We start from the raw sequence: 19,252 nt of genomic DNA on the forward strand, positions 1-19,252 counted from the left end.
GAGTTCAGCAGAAAGGGCTGATTGTGAACTCAGCCCGGGGCAGGCTCCGATCAGCTGATATCTCTGCTATCGCTTAGAAGGAAAAGAATTTTGGCAATAAGGGATTCCTGGAATTTTTCCTAAAGAAACCATCAGAATGCTGATGCTTTTATATATAAAGATGTTCATTGCAGTGTTAGTTATTCATTATACATTTAAGCAACAACAACAGAAAACAAAATCCTGGAGGAAAAACATAAACTTCTAATAGAAAGGGATTATGTGGTCCCCAATAAACCCATTTTATGCAGTATTATGCAACCACTAAAATGGTGTTTATAAAAATGTTTATGATAACAGAGGGAAATGCTTATTTTATAAAAACTAAAATTTTAAAATACAACAACTGCATATAGAAAACGTTTTTAAGTAAATACAAATGCTGTGGACAAAGACTGTAAGGGAATAGATGGGCGCGATGATATTATCGATATTTCCCTGGGAGGCAGTATCAGAGACTGGATAAGCATACCAACTTTGAAGCCAGACAAACCTGAACTGGAATCCAGCCCAACCACTTACTAGCTGTGTGATTAGGGCTGATGTAACCTTTCTTAGTCTCTGTTTCTTCCCCTGTGCAGTGATGGTTAACATGAGCTTCCTTTTAGAGGCACTCTCAGGAGTGAGTAAGAAAGTATACCAGTAGGTAAAGGACTTAACATAAGGCCTGACATATCACACATGCGCAGAGAAGAGTGACAATAGTTATTATTGTTATCATTGTACGTCTACTTTCCATCATGGAAATAATTTCATAATGAGAAAAATATTTTGGAAAACACTAAACTATTTTTACCATTTACTTTGTTTTCATCTCTGAAATACTGTATAAAGGGAATGAGGGAAAGAAGCACCTGGTTAACTGAAGATTCTAGTTAATCGGGGTTCGCTGCATACAATCGTGCAGCTGTGATGTCATGTCCTTAGCACTGGGCCACGTTCCGGGGGATGGCATTAAGAGCACAGACTGAGAAGCTGATGCCCAAGTCCCATTCCAGTCTCACTACTGCCGCACTAATGTGTGGCCTCTGATTCTCCTGACCAGTTCTTCAGCTGCCCAATGGGATCAATACTACCTGTCCTCCTGGTTATAGAGCTGTTCATAGGCAAGACACTGAAAAGTGGGGGGAGGCCCTATGAAAGTATGAGGGGTGCTCTTCCATGTGAAGGACTGTCCTCTCTCGTGAGGACTGAATGGCAGGCCTGAGGGTGGGATGAGCAGTTACCAGTGCTGGGAGTGGGGCCGTGCTCTCTGCATCTCTCAGCAAGATGATTTAATGGGGCTCCACAACAGTCCCTGTTTATTCTAATCCTGACACAGTTCAATTTCCTTTCTTTCAGGAACTACAGCACAGAATGCATTCTCTCTAACACGGGACCTGCCCTATGTGTTGTGGTAAAGACAAACTTCAAAAGAACCAACTAGGACCAACTGGTAGAAAATGTGCTGGGGATGGGGCACGAATCATTGTCCTGATATAGGTCCTAGCACTGTGTGTGATATCTTCATTAAACTATTTTAGCCCTCATTTTAAAGACCTAATGTTCACGTCTGAAAGTGTGACCTGCTAAACACTGTGTGTTGTGAACATGTCTCGTCCAGGATCCTCCATGGAACTCCCCTGAGAGACAGAAGGTCTCATCACCATCTACAAGTAACACAGGGCAAGTCAATGACCCATAACGTATCTCTGGCTTGTAAGTGCCATCCGCCAAGTAGGCTTCCTAATAACGAGCACTATACTGGCTGAGCCTTTCCTTTCCCAACAGTTCCTGCCATGATTCCAGCCTGAACTGTGATCTATATTATGTTCCTGGTCCATGGAGCCCATATTTAATTAGAGCCTGTCAATGTGTTGTATGCTAACTGCCCTCCAACTGTTCCTTGATTTCCACAATGAATTTTGGTATCTGTGGGTTAAAGGCTGGAAAGGTGGATATGTTGACTTCTGGTTACCATTTTCCTCAACTTAAGGATGCTCCTCAACTTCCCCAGAAAGAACACCCTTCTAGGTTGTGTAGCCTCCAGGTCTGTAAAGGATCATAATGAATGAATAATCTTCAACCAAAGATACTGACCAGTTTATTTAGAATATTCCTCTGGTTTGGAAAGGTGAGTAACTGTTGAAAACAAAACAAAACACAGTTCCTTTGAGCTAGACATTTTCCCTTGAGAATTAAATCAACTGCCAATTAACTAAAGCTTAATGATGGAGGTCAAGAAATATTTGTCTGTAGGAAAGGAGATAAGATAATGGAGATTTGAAGCTCTCTGGAATCTAGCCAGGTTTTTATATTATTTCAACAAACATATGTTAATATAGAGATGAGTAAGGCATGATTCTTACCCCTCTAGGAGCTTAGAATCTAGTGAAGGGAAATGCAATAGAATCTGTTGACTTAAATACCAAGCAGAAGGAAAAACCAACTTTGGAAAAGTACAGAATAACATGGAAGGAACTAGGAGAAGGGTGTTAAAGATGACTATTCTGAAGCAACTCTTTTGCCTAGAAGCAACCCTTTACACAGCCCGGAGACCAAGCAAGACACCTCCTTCCTTTTCTTAAAAAAAAAAAATTATTATTGATTTCAGAGAGGAAAGGAGAGGACGAGAGAGATAGAAACATCAATGATGAGAGGGAATCATTGATTGGCTGCCTCCTGCATGTTGGACTAAGCCTGTAACCCAGGCATGTGCCCTTAACTGGAATCGAACCTGGGATCCTCCTGTCCGCAGGCCAACGCTCTATCCACTGAACCAAACTGGCCAGGCAGCACCTCACTCCTTTATCCCTACTGCAAAGTTGGAGCACCTTTCCTTTTGTTTCTTATATACCCAAGGGACCATTTCCAATTTAATCATCGACAAAGTTGAGGTTTCCTGGGAGAGGCTTCCCCTGGGTCCTAACCACGGTGGAGCCTGAGAAAGAAGGACCCAGGAGCACCTGCTCTCTCAAGGGAAGGTAACATCTTTTAGGAAGCAAAAAAAGGTTTGCTTGTGGAGGCTGTTTCTCATCTATGCTGAAAATGGCAGAGGAAACAATCTCTTTCCTTGAGCTTCGAAGTCCAGATTATTTCCCACCTCCTCACCTGAAATAACTTCCTCCTTTTTCAATCCCTCAATACCCAGTTGTAGAAGCACTTCCTCTGAGAGGCCTCCCCTGACCTCTGGACCCTCTTTCACACAGCTTTTAACCTCTTCAGTAGCCCTTAGGTGAAGGCCTTTCAGTGTTGCTTCTACGGCAAAACTTTCCCGTTTACAAAGCTTGGCAGATATCATCTCCTTTGAACATCAGAGTAACTCCTGACTCCTAGCTCCATGCTCCTCCTTGTGGTAGAAAAGTCTGCCCATTGGGGTCACAGACTGGGCTGTGAAGGCCCTAACTCCCACTTCAGCAACAGGCTAGGTCTGTGACCATGTTGTAGTTGTGTCACCACAAGGTCACTTGTGGTAAAAAGCAGGATTGCTAAGAGGATCCCAGATAATAATTGTAGTATGCCATTGCTCTATGTCTTATCTCAGCCAAATCGATTTCTAAGTTATCTTGAGAACAGAGACCAATAGCCCAACCGTACCTGCAGTTCTGCCATAAACAGACCCAGTGCTCAATGAATGAATGAATGAATGAATGAGCACCCAAGAAATATTTGCATACACCAGTCTTTTACTGCCCTAGTCCCATCTGTTCTTTAGTCTTCCAAAATGAAGACTGGAGAGCCAGAAAGGCCATTCACAGAAGAGATTCTTAGGGAGAGAATTTCTAGGCAATTTCCAAAGGGAGCATAAAGCCCAGATGATGGCATCAAGGCCCAGGCCAGCCAGCAGTGAGAAGATTTCCTGAGCAGGCAAAGCAGCCGGCACTGGTGCCAGGAGCTTGGCTACTCTGCCTCCTTTGGAAACCCATTACCAAATCATGGCAAGCAAAATTTAATTTTGAAAAGGGAAATGATTTATGTGCTACAGGAATAAAGAAGTGACAGAACCAGGAAAGCTTGCATACATTTCAATTTTTGAAATTAAACCTATAATTTTTTCATTATAGGAGGATGCCAAGTTGCGAAAGCCAATGCGTTCTAAGCAGAAAATTATAGAGAGGTAGATAATGAAAATCCTGTCAGCATCGCAACCCCATGTCTTAGAAAGAGCCCCTGAGAACACAGGGCAGTTTACTATCTGTCCCTTTCAACTTCTAAATAGTTCCAGCTTCTTAAGGGCTCTATGTTCATATAGACTTCTCTGATGAGATGGGAAGCCACTGGGAAATTTGAGCAGGGAAGGGATCAGTCTGGCTGGTATGTTGAAAAGAGAATAAAGGATAACACGGGCTAAAGCAGGGAGGCTGGTATAATATAGACAAGAGAGGTTGGTGGCTGGCATCAAAGTTTCTTGATCCCAATCCAATGGTATTTATTTATTTATTGATTGATTGATTGTTAGTCCTCACCCAAGGATATTTTTTCCATTGATATTTAGAGCGTGGAGGAGAGGTGGGGGGAGTGGGAGGGAGAGAGAAACATCGATGTGAGAGAGGCACATTGACTGGTTGCCTCCTGCATGCAACCTGACCAGGGCCAGGGATTAAACCTGCAACCCAGGTACATGCCCTTGACTGGGAATCAAACCCACCATCCTTTGGTGCAAGGGCTGATGCTGTAACCATTGAACAACACTGGCCAGGGTGCCAATCCAATGGTGTTTTGGATTTTGAATCGTCATGATCACTCCTTTCCTAACCACTCTAACACACACCAATCCCTCTAAATCCTGCTAAACCTATTGTGCATCTGTTTCCAGTCAGCCTGATCTCAGGAAGCCTGAAAGATCTTTCTGAGCTGGCTCCCCCCTAAGAGGCAGTCTAAGGTAATGGCTTATGAGCATGGATGCTGAGCCAGACTGTCCAGGTTCACATCCTGGTTTTCCACTTGATAGTTGTGTAAAGTTGCCATGCTTAAATGTCCTTAATCTGTAAAGTGGGGGAGGTCAATGATATTGATGCACAGCATGCATGTATCCATTCATTCATTTAACTAATACTTATTACACATTTACTTTGTGCCAAGTATTGTTCTGGTCCCTGGGCACATGGCTGTAAACAAGACAGAAAAGTTCCCAGCTCTTACATTATAGTATGGGTGGGATGGGGTCACAGAGTATCTATATATATAAAAGGCTAACATGCAAAGTGTCCCCTAGGGAGTTCGACCTGGAGACCAGGAGTTCAATCACTTGCTATGACGTGCGCTGACCACTAGGGGGTGGCGCGGAACGTAGGGAGGCCACGGCTGGCAGCCAGCCGCAGGGGAAGGAAGGCCCCAATTGGCCTTGATGGCTGGCCGGGCCTAGGGACTCTAGCCGTGCACAAATTTCATGCACCGGGCCTCTAGTATACATATAAAGAAATAAGTAGAGGAGTTAATTTCAGATACTGATGAGTTATAGGAACATAATTCCACATTGCATGATGGAATAGAGCTGGACTTGTGGAAAGGAGAAGGTCAGAGGAGACTTCCTTGGGGAGGAGACATCTGAGCTGTGGCCGGAATGATGAGAAGGAGCCAGACCTATGATATCTGGAGAAACACATTCCATGCAGAAGGACAAACAAACAAGTATTTCTAGAACGAACGATGTTGAATGATTTTCAGTAGCAAACGATACCTCACAATTCCCAGCAGTATAGGTGTGAAACAATTTTATGGGTGTTTTTTAAAGAACCACCATAAACTCAATGTGTGGTTATGGTTGCGCTGAGAGGTGTAAGAGGCCCAAGAAGGACTGGATAAAAATGAGTACTGAAGGAGCACTTACCCTGTACTGTCTCAGTGCTTTAAGTCATAACTCACTCTTCACAACAATCTTGGTAGGTATGGTCTATATCTCCAAGGCATGGTCCCTGGCTATCCTGAATTGTGCCATTCCCCTGTCCACATACTACAGTGCAAATACCTGAAGAGCGGGAAATTCTTCCCTCTCATTCACAACTATGTGCACAAGGACCAGAGGAGTACTTGGCACATAGTAGGTATGCAATGGAGATTGGTGAAGTGCATGAATGCATTAAGGGCACAGTGTTAGGCAATGTGCTGGGCTCTAAGCATCCCCAGGCAACCTAACCTACAGTTCACCTACTGGATTGAACTTTAATCAATCCAGCTCCCCTGACAGGATAGAATGAAGGGGTGTAGAGAGAATCTTCACTTATCAAGAGGATTTTAAAAATGAAGTAAATACAGACTTATCCTGAACCTCATCCCACCACCCCTACCCCTAACCATCATTCTGCTTGTGACTTTTTTTCAATGGTCTGGCTCTTTCCTAGAGCGTGTGTTTTTTAATTGATAAAAATATCTGTTTCACCCTCAAGAGGAATATGTTGATCTTGATAATGTAATGGGATATAACTTTCTTGCTTTTCTAGATGAAAATGCTAGGTGAAATATTAGCCAATATAGACACAGATCCTTTCTTCTGGGGTGAACAAGAGTTTATTGTACTCGTGAGTCCAAATAGTTTTTAATAACCCATTGAGTCCACTCAGCTACAAAAGGAGTTCAGAGTTATTTTAAAATATCCTTTCAAGTTCTAAAAATAGAAAAGGAATCCACTAATCCTACCCTTTCCATATATCATGACTCTGTAAATTAATTTATAGTAGAAACATAAACATTCCTTTCATTAACCCCTGAGAGATGGTGCCCTAGCTTCCTACACTTCTGCCCAAGGAAGTCTGCTCTCCAGCCCTCTTTGTGCCTTACTGTCCTGGAAGCCAAGGCCATATGTTAATCATTACACATCCTACAGAGCACGTCCAGTACACCTCTACCAGCAGATTTATTTGAGTTTGGTTTACTGTGTTGTATGATGAACTTAACATTCTCTCTGTCCCTACTTTGGCAGCACATGTAAAAAAGAGAGGGTACCAAGAGTGGTCTTGGTTAAATTACTCTCTAATGATAAACAGAACCTCTAGAAGATTTCCAGGACAAAGCAGTCCTCCGAAGTGAGATCTCCGCAGGTTAAGTTTTCTGCATAAACAGCCATCTACAAGGAGCACAACTCCTTTCCCACTTGGCTTCAATTAAAGGGAAATGTCTGCCTTGTTATCATTTGGGAGATCGGTGGGCACCACAGGCAGGCAGCAAACGTCTGAATGTGGACAGGGGCCAGGAACAAAGCCATTTAAGCACCGAAATCCACTGTGACCATGAAACCTACTTTGGCAAGGAAAAAAATGTTTACTCACTTACAAATTCTCATGATCCTTAACAAAACAACTGCCTTTCCTTTCATTTCCAGCAAAACATGTGATGTTTAGAGGGGAAGAGGCAGAGTCCAGCTCATCTTTTATGCTTCCAACTAATTTTATAGGTCCTGCACTTTCCTTTGTAAATCAAGGTTTCGTCCCTCTCCCGTTTCCCTCCTTCCCTTGGCTTTTACTTCTTTTGTCCATAATGTCATCATTTCACCTCAGAAAGGGAAAATTCAGTGCAGAGTCAGAAAAACTTCTTTAAAACATTATAAAAAGTAGAAAACTTTTCTTTTCCATTAAAGTTCTCATAAGAGTTCAAAGCCTTAGGGAAATAATTTCTTTATCGTTCAAAGAGCAAATCGATTTAGACGACTATAAGTTGTCCAAGGTCTAATATTCTATAGAAACAGTAGAGAATCTTCATTTATCAGGAGGACTTTTTTTTTTTTAATCAAGTGAATACAAACTTATTCTGAGCCTGGTGAGTGGGCTGTTACTATTCGATTTTAAGAGGGATAAGTGAGGGGCCTATATCACTCACTCAGAGAATAGAAAATCAGACAGTTGAGCCTTAATTAAACCTGGACTATTTTTGAAAGCCTAGTACTCTTTTAAGTCCACCATGCTGTCCCCTCTGCCCACTAGCAGAGTATATGTTTTAATATTGACATAGCCAACCTCTCCCTGAAGGTGAGAGCTCATGATGTTCTATACATGGACCAATGAGATGGCGGTCTATCTCATGGTGTACTTTTCAGGTAAATTACCATATACTTTCTTCAACTCAATCCCATTTCTTAATCAAGAAATACACACACAAACATACATACATACACACACACACACACACACACCCCAATTCCAAAGAATTTTAGAAGCCCAACATATACTAGTATCTCTTTGCAATGGAAAACTCAGAATAAAATAAACTATATATTTTATTAGGGTTTTTTTTAATGAAACATATCTTAATCCATTTAGTCCCACCCACTTTTTTTTTTTTATCCTCATTGGAGGACATGTTCATTGATTTTTAGAGAGAGGGAGAAGGGAGAGTGAGAGCAATAGAGAGAGAGAGAGAAACATCAACGTGAGAGAGAAATATCAATTGGTTGCCACAGCACTTGCCCAGAACCCACAACCTAGGAATGTACCCTGACTGGGACTTGAATCCAAGACCGTTTGGTGTGTGGGATGACACGCTAACCAACTGAGCCATACTGGCCAGGGCAGTCCCACCCACTTCTAAGGGCTGATTTCATCTAGTGTATGCATAATGGCTCCACCTTACATCTCTTTGATGGAAGCCAGTACCTTCAAGTTATCCATTTACCTACTGTACTGCATGTGCCTTTGTTTGGCGTTAGCTGTCAACACTTTGCACATATGAAATCAATCTGTGTGACATTAATGTAAACATTGTGCATTACAAACTGGTGGACATTTCATTGTCCTAACAGGAAAAATAGACAATATGTTTGCATGCATGTGTTTTCCCTACAGCAAAGACAATAACACAATATAAGTGGCAATATGTGTTTTACAAAAGAGGAAATGAATTATATAAAAGAGGTAAAAGCAAGGGGGGGAGGGCTGTGAGAGAAAGCCTCATGTTGGGTGATTCTAACAGGGCAGTGGGGGCAGGAATTATGCGCAGGGTAAAGATTTTTATGAGAAAAAGTGTCATTTAAAATGTCACTTTCCCCAAATGTTATTATAATCTCATTTCCTAATTGCATGAGCAATCCAACCAGTTTTAGTCGTGCTTTAATAGGGAGTCCAGTTGCTTTAATTTTAAATATAGTCAATTTCCTTGTGCGGAGAAAAGAGCACACTGCCTTTAAGAGCAGTGTGACTGACAAGACGGAAGAATGCGGGCAGGATGTGGAGGCTGAAGCCTTTCAATCACCTACCATTAATATGATTCAATTTATGCTTATGTCATAGGTTTAGACACTGCACAGTGCTGTAAGCAAGGGAAGGACTTGAATAAAACAGTGAAGAAAGCAGATGGTATGCTATCAAAACCCTTCAAGCCTAAAATAACCTTTTCCAAGTAAGAAGGATAGTTAATTAAAACCAGGATATATTTACTCTGTTCGGAATATCTCAATGTAAATAAAAATCAAAACGACACTACTGTAATGTGGGACTAAATGATGAAATTCCATCTACATTATTTTTCTTTAATAGTTTCTAATCAAACTTTTCATTAAACAGCTTCATAAAATTCCACGGAGAATTTATTTATAGGGACTCATGATAGATTTCAATGCCTTCCTTTTATTGATCAATTAAACTTGTTTATTCAGTGGACAATATTGAAAGGACAGGGAGGGGGGTGTGTGTCTGGGAAGTTGGGCAAGGTTGTCACACACTCAGCGAAGCCCATTTTCAGAGATGAACCCCGGGAATGCAAGGAAGCCGTAGAGCACGCAGAGAAAATATGGGGCGTCCCAGCCCAAGAAGGGACATTCAGGTCTAGTTCCAAAGCTACTGCTTAGGATCATCCCAGCCCTGTTCCACAGACTCAGGTTCATGTCTCCCTGGTAGAGAGGGCAACAGGCCATTTAAAAACCCACTCAGGGTGATAACTGAGGGCAAAGAAACCTAAGAGAGGCCAACAACTGACCAGGGTGAAGGCAGCAATTCCTAGCACGGAGAGCCAGGACATGAATTTAATTTAATTTAATTTAATTTATTTTATTTTATTTTATTAAGTAAGTAGGTAAGTAAGTAATTACTTTTTATTGATTTTAGAGAAAGAAGGGGAAAGAGAGAAACACTGAGGTGAGAGAGAAACATCGATTGGCTGCTTCCCCACACCAGAGATCAGAGCGGAACCCTGGGCATGTGCCCTGAAGGGGAATCAAACTGGCAACCTTTTGGTGCATGGGATGACGCTCAACCAATTGAGCCACGTGGGCCAGGGCAGGACATGAATTTTAAATGATCTAGATATGTCTAAAAAGTTTCTAATAACCTCTTTGCTTACCCCCTAAAACCAGATCCAGTCCTGCCCTTTCCATGCGGCTTCCCTCTCTCCATGATCACGATCTCCAGTCACTTCACCTCTCCCACCCCCAACGCACTGTGAAATTCCGACTGCACTTGCTTTCTGCAACACTCACCAAATACTTAATCACTGACTTTCTTGTAACATTAGTTAACTTTCAGGTGCCTTACCCCTGTCTTCCCCAATTAGATTTTAAATCCTCAAAACTAGCAGGGACTGTGCTTTATTTACCTTTTGAACACCCCTCCCAGCTCTACTCCATAATCCCATTTAATAGAAGAAAGCAAGAAATATATTAGTTAATAAAATAAACATTATTTAATCATAGGAAAGTAGACACTGTCCTTTTGAGAAGGGCCTCGGAGGTATTTTATGACAATTTATGAATTTCATGTGTCAAAGGTGTAGCTGCTAAATGCTATAAACCCTTTGCCATCAGCTCCACCATTCATCCACCTGGTGATATGGCTAATAAAATTTGATTTTTACAGCCGAGGCATACTGTTACCTAAATTACATCTGACCAATTACCGAAGTCACCGAGCGTGTGGTACAGAATATATACTGTGTGGAAATTCATCTGTGGGCCCCCTGGCACTCGCGGTAATCTGACAGAAGTGTTTCAGTCATCTGGCAGTGTTTAATATTAGGAACATTTGTTTAATGCTAGTCACTAATTAAATTTATGTTCTTCCACCAACTGTTACTTGGTTGGAGAAACCCAACCCCACGTTTTAACAAACCCTTTAACTCATGTTGATTTCTAGTACAACCAGTTGGAGGTTTAAATGTGTGCTCTCTGGAAATTTAGGGTGTGAGCAAACGTGGAAGGTGGGGGAGGTATGTTGGTGAAGGTGTTCAGATCAGGACAAAAATAAGCTTTTTGGGTTCACGTACTAAAAATGCAAAACTCTAAGTACAAACTATTTGAAGTACAAATGTAACTAAAAAACATCTAGGTAATATATTCTAATGATTAAACTAGCCATCTAGAAGCTGTTTAAAGGCACCTTTATTCCAAAAGAAAGCTTCCACTTTAAGAGGCTGGAGAAGAAAAAGAGCATTAAAATGTGCTATACCAGAGGAAAGTTCAGGAAAACATTCAAGTCAGATGCTTGTGTCTGTGAGAACATTTAAAACCAATTTAGTAACTTAACTATTGTGATCACTGTTAAACTAGAATTTCTTTCTATTACCAGTTCTAGATGCAAAAGCTTTGAAACTCAATGACTAATAATTCCTAAATTAGCTCAAAAGGTTGAAACATTTTTTTCATTATATTACATGGTGAAACTCTAATTTTGAGTACTCTTAAGGGAGGGAAAGCATTCTTTGAGTTTTATTTTGTGTCAGGAATTTATAGACCTCTTTAAGGCCAAGCAGGATGGAGGGCATGGGAGAAGAAAAACTCAAGATGGAAGTATTGAAAAGGGAAGATTTGTAAATGCTGATCTGAAAAGAGAGGGTATTTTTAAAAAATGTATTGGATACATTCATCCAGCTGAATATATAGGTTTTTTGAATATTAAAAATATAACAATCGCTCTGGCTGGGTAGCTCAAGTTGGGTAGAGCATCATCGCCATACACCAAGCTTACGGATTCGATCTCAGATCAGGGCACATGCAAGAATCAACCAATGAGTGCATAAATGAGTGGAACAACAAATCAACTTTTCTCTCTCAAATCAATCAATAAAAAATTTTTAAATATGACAATAAATTCTTCTTGGAAGAAGGAAAATATAACTTGTATAAACACTATGGCTCTCTTACAGATTGACAGCCATTTGACAAACCAGAGATGTGAAAGGCATCTAACAAAACAGTCTGTAAAAAAATGTCATGTCCAATAAACTTAGGTCCTGTTCCTCTCTTTCTTCCCTTCCTTCTTGGATCATCATATCCCATCCGCTCATCCACACCCTTCCTCTGCTGTCCACCTCCTTCAATAACCCTCCCACAGAAACTACAGGGCTGCTGAAGTCATGAATAATCAGATTGGAGAGGCCAGAGTGGATTCCAAAGCCATGCCAAGGCCTGTAATGGTTAAGCTGAATAATCTGAATCTGAATAATCTGCAAACTAGGGATCCTTGAGAAAATGTAGCCAATAGAATCAAGGAATGTTCCAGCTCAAGGGACCCCATGCGCTCTGTAGGCCAGAGTCTCACCTTCTTTGCAACCCAGGTACCCATGAGGGATTCAGCATGGGTGGTCATCATACTGGTCACTCAATGGTGGCAATTCCCAGGGGAGGGAGATGGTGAGGGGGTTGTTCATGTCACAGTAAGTATAGCAATTCCCAGGGAACATGTGTATTTTGATAAAGTGCCCCCAGGTTATTCTAATATCCCTGCCCACTGAGAAGCACTGATATGATCCAATCTCTTCAACAAACAGATGAGAAAGATGTGAGAGATGAGATCTTGGCTTGCCTCCAATCATGCAAGTTCTTCCAAACGGATGATACATCTTTTCCTCCTTCCCTTCTATCTACAGAGATAAATGACCAAGCAGCTGGGCAGAGGTGCAGATAAAGATATGTGTGCATATATCCATCTTTGGTGGGCACAGTATATAAAGGTATATGGATATATAATGATATAGACCTATTTCTTCATATACTATGCCCACCAAAGATGAATATATATGTACATATACATACATATATATGAAAAAAAATCTAGGGGTATGGGGATCTGTTATCTATCTATCTATCTATCTATCTATCTATCTATCTATCTATTCACCTTTTAGTACGAAAATGGTTACAATTGGTGCATTTTCACAGTTCCTTATAAGTGAAAAGTATCAGTTAAATAAAAAAAACACACAACAGTATCTGAATGCCAGAGCCTTTTAAGAAAAAACTAACATGAAAGCTTCCTGTCCTAAAGTCCAATTTCAAGGTCGACCAAGCAACTTCAGACTCTATATTGAACAACAAATTCTAAATAATAACTTTTACCCTAGTAAACAGAGGCTGCCAAGGAAGGCAGTGATGCCTTATGCCACAATAATTTGGGGGATGGGAGGGGTGGGGTGGCACATTAGGCTTGTGAAAATCAGCCCTGTTCCCCATCACTGCTCTTCACAAGAACTGAAATCAAGTAGACATGCACGCACAAGTTTCATGTAGGAAAAAAAAAAAAAAAAGACTCACCAAACTCATCACATATACTCTCATTTTCTATGAGAGTGGGGTGGTCAAAGGTGTCCCGACAGTACAGGATCTGGGGGTTCTTGCTGACCACTGCGATGCCTCCCAGGGCTAACGCGAACTGGTCCGTTAGAATAGAAGACGGCTTGTCTTGGATGCGTTTCAGCATCGAGCGGTACCGGCAGTACTGGGGGTAGCTGAGCACGATCACGTTCGTTTCTTCCTCGTCCTCTCCTAGACAAACAAGAAAACATGTCCATTACCCTCTTCCCTCCAACTGTCATGGCCGTGGCATGATTTCTACAGTCTCTTCTGGTTTTTGTAGTAAAAATAGAGTCTTCAACAAGACTCTTACACCAGTTCATCTTCATTACAGACTGGCTAATGCATCCTCCCAGCCCCACCTCCTCAGTCCAGATCCCCCCAAAAGCCTCAGGCTACCTGTAGAGAAAAGAAAAGGTGGAGAAAATAAACAAAGGGATGGCCCTATAGATGTTTTAAGCAATTTTGGGGTCACCAGCAAGCAGCAGAACCAAAGAAAACTGTTTTGAAAGAATTGGATATATATTTTAAGCATTAAAGTCATTTATAGGAAAAATAAGAATTTTGTTGACCTTCTTTATGTTTATTTCCACAACCTGGTATGGCTCTTTTTATTTTTATTGTATAATCTTTCAGGGCTTGGAGGCTCAGAAAAGTCATCTCGCCCCCAAAAGATGTCCAAAGAGCATCATCGTCTGCTTAGTGGTTAGTGCTCTTCAACAAATATTTCTGGTGCTCCCTCCTTCTCTCTCTCTTTTTAAAAAAATTATCTTTATTGTTGAAAGTATTACAGATATTCCTCTTCCCCCCCCCCCCCCGTATTGATCCCTTCTAACCCCACCCCCGCCCCACCTCTAGGCCTTCACCACACTATTGTTTGTCTGTGTCCATGGGTCATGCATATATGCATACAAGTTCTTTGGTTAGTCTTCATCGGAGTCAAGTGGTTACATGACTTGGTTTGGCCAATGAAATATGGCAGAAGTGAGTGGCTCCTTTATGAGCCAGTGTTTGACCACACTCTCTCCTCCAGATAGTGGCAACTCTGCCAGTCTGGGTCTTAGAGTGAGAATAACATGGAGCAGCGTCCCTGCTTGATCCTAAATGGACCTATAAGCAGAAAAGAAACTTTTTGTATTTCATTTTGAGTGAGACTGTGCCTTGGGGTTTATGGGTTTTTGCAGCGTGATCTATCCCAACTTGATTGATACATCTACCTTCCCTGCCCTCCCCTCATCTCATACCCCCTATCTTCTAATGTTCCTCAAACCCATCTGGTAACTTGGCACAGCTCAGGGAACCACACTGAGAGGACTCCCCAAAGCAACCTTGTGAAAGAACCAAGTTAACTCAGGAGAAAGTCTCAGCAATGTTAAAGAAGCTCCCTCTTACCCTCATCTTAATGCTTACTTACACCGCACTGTACCAAGTGCTTATTCATAAAAACCAGATTCTGCATGGATGAATCCTCCCTTCATCTTAGGCTCGAGGAATGGCAAACACTCCCCCCCTCCCCCCCGGTTTGGTAGCCTGCCACCTGCACAATGGCACGCTGAATTTAGGCCCCATGACCCACTTTGCCATCTCTCTCTATAACCACACCATCAGGGCGTTTGTGAGCAATTCCCAGACATGTCACTTGCTTATCCAAAGGGGGAAAATACTATTTCGAGCCCTTACCATGCTGCAGGGAATTGCACAAGACAGTTGTTAAGGATCCCAACATTATCGTGGCCATCTGGTAACCAGTGGGAGACGAATGAGTGAGGACAGAACATAATGATGGAACACAACCAGCACCAATGGAAGGTGCGTGTGTGACCTTTTCCGATAGGAGGCCAATACCCAGATGTATTTCTAATTATGTTCACTTAGTTCCTCAGGCTGGAGGCTCCTTCGAGAACAGAGATGTTTAGCTGCTTTCAAGATGACATCTATTAACGGTTTACATTTCTTAGACTCCTGCCTGGTTTGTGGGTAGCCACTTTGTCAGCTGGCACACTTAATGAAAAGGAAGCATGTTTACGTTGAAGGTATGTCCTCCAGTGAAAAGAAGTTTGAGATGTTGATATATGTCCCAAGACATGCCAATTTGAGATTTTTACAGCAGACCAGGACATCTCTGCTTTCTATAGAGTTAAACCACCAAAAAATATTAAGTGGAAATACTCAGCAAATATTATCAGAATTCCGGAGTATCTAAGTACTATTTGTAGAAACAGACTCCAATGTGTCGATTTGTAATATTACACTCTATTTGTCCAAGATGATCAAGATCTGCCCAAGATTGTGCAAGCTGAGAGGGGGGTATAACTACGAAGCCCCAGGAATTATTTCAGCATGCTCAGCACCTAGTACCATCTCCTGTACGTAGGAAACACTGTGCAAATACTTGTTGGTTCTAAAACTCTACCTTGGGTTGCGCTTTTGCTTTCTGCGATGGTGCGAAAGCTGCACTGGTTTCTCTAAGTGTTCTTCAAATGAAATAGAGAAAGTTGAGCCTTTCAGATTGAGTGAGGGAGAAAGAGTGGATACTTCAGAGTTGGTGTTATAGCAAATGTTGTCACCTGGACTCTGGGGACCACGTCACTCCCTTCCAATCCCTTCATTCTCCTCTTGGCTTGTTCTGACCATTTTTCACGAGGATGCTATCTCTAACACCTTTCCAATTCTCTGGATGGAATTAGCTTCCTAGCTATCTTCTGTACTTTGAAATGGCTCCTGTTTTTCCCTTTTCCCTTCTCCCTTCTCCCTTTCCTTTCCTTTTTCCTTTCCACCTCATCCTGGACTGAAACCTTTATCCTAAGCACAGCAACCATGCCATGAGTCTTTCTCTTTGGGTTGGAACAAAACCAGCAAGTTCCCTCTGACCCTCAGTCATGAAAACACATCCAATGAGACCATTCATCCTGGAGACGACGGCTCTGAGTGCTCCTGGGGCTTCCCACCTGGGATCCACACAAGGTGCCTGCACAAGGCAGATTCCGGGGGCCCATCAGAAGCCATTGACTCAGAATCTTTAAGGTTGGGGCCCAGGAAAGTCTAATTCTGAGTTTAGCTTTTTGCATAGACTTATAGTAATTTATTTAGTTTGCATTTTGACACCTCTCTCTCTCTCAGAATTATATATAAACTATATAAATTCAGTTTTCAGGTATATGCTTTTATCCAAACCACCATTGTACCTGGAACAGAATCCAGGACCAAATTCCCTTCTCTTTGCCACTTTCCCAGGATTGTTGCAGGTATCACAGAAGGCAGCAAATGAAAAAAAAAGCTCTCAACCAAAAATATGAAGGGCTGAAAGACAGCTTTCCTGTTTATGAAGCAGAACAAATACTATTGTGATTTCTGGTACTACTAATAAATCACTACAATGTACAAACTTGTTTCTCGTAACCTATCTCTTTTGTTCCTCACACAACCCTATTAGTAGCACTACTACCTGTTAATATCCCCCAATTTAGAGATGGGAAAACTGAGATTCAGACACCCCAGGGACTAGTCCAGGATCTCCAAGAATTAGAAAGTGATGGAGGTGAGACTATAACCCAATCTTTTAACTCTAAGTGTGATGAGCACTAATAATAATAATAATAATGATAATGATAATAATAAAGGTTTAACTTATTCACAATATTAGGGATGAGGATGTGGGCTTCTGATCAAGTAAAATATGAGCCTTCTGTTTCATGGAGAACTGTAGAATGCAGCCGGGTAGAAGCCAGAATTCTTCTACTCTGTTGAAGTTAGCTTGTTATTATTTTGGAAGACTGCAATTCCCATTGTAACGATTTAACGTTACTGACACACCTTTCATGCATATCAACTTTCCATTTTCTACCCACGTGACAAGAAAGAAAGCCAACTCTCATTGTGCAAGCCTAGAACCCCTGCTCCTCATTAACCTCTTTCCACACTAAGAGGCCAGAGGCACAGTTGGGACCTGGTCTACAGTGGCAGCGCTGAGTGATGCCAAATCATAAATTATGATAATGTTGTTGCTTACGAACAGAACCACCCATTTAGACCAGGATTTTGGCATTGTTTGGACAGAGGCAAATTTCCAGCCTTACAATTAGATTTCCCCAGAGGAGTTGCCTTCAATATTTACAAAAACCACAGAAAGCCCAGGAGACCCTCAGGACTCCTGTGAAGGTGAACACATCATTCTTGGGGAGAGTGAAGAGAAGTTCCAGGGTAAAGGTGAGACCTGGAGGAACCAACAATCCATCTAGGTCAAAGTTTCACTGAGTGAAGACACCCCCAGTCTCTCTCTTGGAGTCTAAGCAGCCATATTTATCTAACTGAAGGAACACTTTTTCCCTCCTCAAGAGCGTGGGAACAGTGTGGTCACCTTAATATGAAAGGAATATATACCAGAGTATAAAATGAGTTTCGGAGAACTTCCTTGATCTAAAACTCTATGATCCTATAACTCCCTCCTAAGCCTTTGCATTAAATTAACTTCCTCCTCATACAGCTACAAAAATATTATATTGTCCAACAGCTGTCTTATTTTTATTTTGCCTGAGTACACTAAGAAACAAAGCCAAACAACCCTTTCAAGAATTCTTATTGAAATTCCGCAGCTACTTCTTTTCTCCTTGTGCATTTCAGATACACATAAACAAACACTCCTATGTAAAGTTGCCCATGAGACAGAGCTGCCTGCAAATGCTGTGTAGGACATTTTTCCTTTCCCAATTCATCATGGGTCCAGCAGATAAAGTTAAGAATGAATAAAGAATGGATAAACTGAACGTTTGTTTAGCAAAACACAAACAAAGTGTTCTCGGAACAAAGATTTTCTTTCAACCACGCCCACATAGGAAAGAAATCAAAGTATTACCCCAAGGAATCTTCTCTAACACACTCTATTCAGTTGTTGCTGGTTGGGTTATATATACATTACTTGATTTCTGTCAACAGAAAATGATCAGCAATAAATTTCTGGTACCAAAGACTGAAATTTAAAACCATAATTATGATATCCTATTAAAATGTCATCGCATTCTCCCCCTCCATGAGGAAAAAAGTGAATATGCCTATTTTTAAATGAAATATTCAAAGGGAATAAGAGAACCAAAATTACTAAACCTCATTTCAACTCCAGTGAAAAGAACTTTGCCTATTAAAAGTTAATACCTAAAGTACACGGCTTGTAATGCTCAACCAAAATTACTCTAATCCTGCGCTTATATCATAATTACACGTTTTGTTAACCTCTCTCAATGTCAATTTTTCACTTATTTATATATTTTCAAAGTCCAAAACAGAATTCCACAGAGAAACTGTAATTATAATGCGAGGCTCCACCCAAGCTTTTCAAACAGTAACTGTATACCATTGCTTTAATGCTCAGAGTTGGCTGGGGGTGGGGTAGGGGTGGGGGGAGAGGGTAAGAGCAGGCATTCATTCTGAATAGCATGTTGCTCAAGTTGTCTTTGTACAAAGAGAGATGCATGAAATAGCAAACACAATGAATTAATGGAGCATTGACTTTCAAATATCCATAATGCTATTTTCTTTTTTAAAAAAATAGATAATGGTGGCCAAACGCACAGAAGGCTGAAAACATAAATTCCAGAGGAGAAATGTGCTTTTATCTCCTCCACAACAATTTAGAAATGTAACTTTCTTTTTCATTCTGGGAGGAGGAGGCAAGGCTTGCTTCAGAAACATCACACCATTATGCTCACTGAAAACCACTGTAATCTACTTCTAACATCAGTAAGCTGTAAA

At 41.3% G+C, this 19,252-nt stretch overlaps 1 protein-coding gene across 1 annotated transcript in view; it reads right to left on the reverse strand.

Moving 5' to 3' along the window:
* Positions 1-19,252, reverse strand: part of ARID5B (AT-rich interaction domain 5B) — a 178,452-nt gene that overhangs the window by 79,513 nt on the left and 79,687 nt on the right. Inside the window, exon 4 of the mRNA XM_079793054.1 lies at positions 13,469-13,699. Within this exon, the coding sequence (XP_079649180.1) occupies positions 13,469-13,699 (231 nt within the window). The remainder of the gene's footprint in view (positions 1-13,468; positions 13,700-19,252) is intronic.

Source organism: Cnephaeus nilssonii (genome assembly GCF_951640355.1).
Source record: "Cnephaeus nilssonii genome assembly, chromosome: 16".
Taxonomy (NCBI): domain Eukaryota; kingdom Metazoa; phylum Chordata; class Mammalia; order Chiroptera; family Vespertilionidae; genus Cnephaeus; species Cnephaeus nilssonii.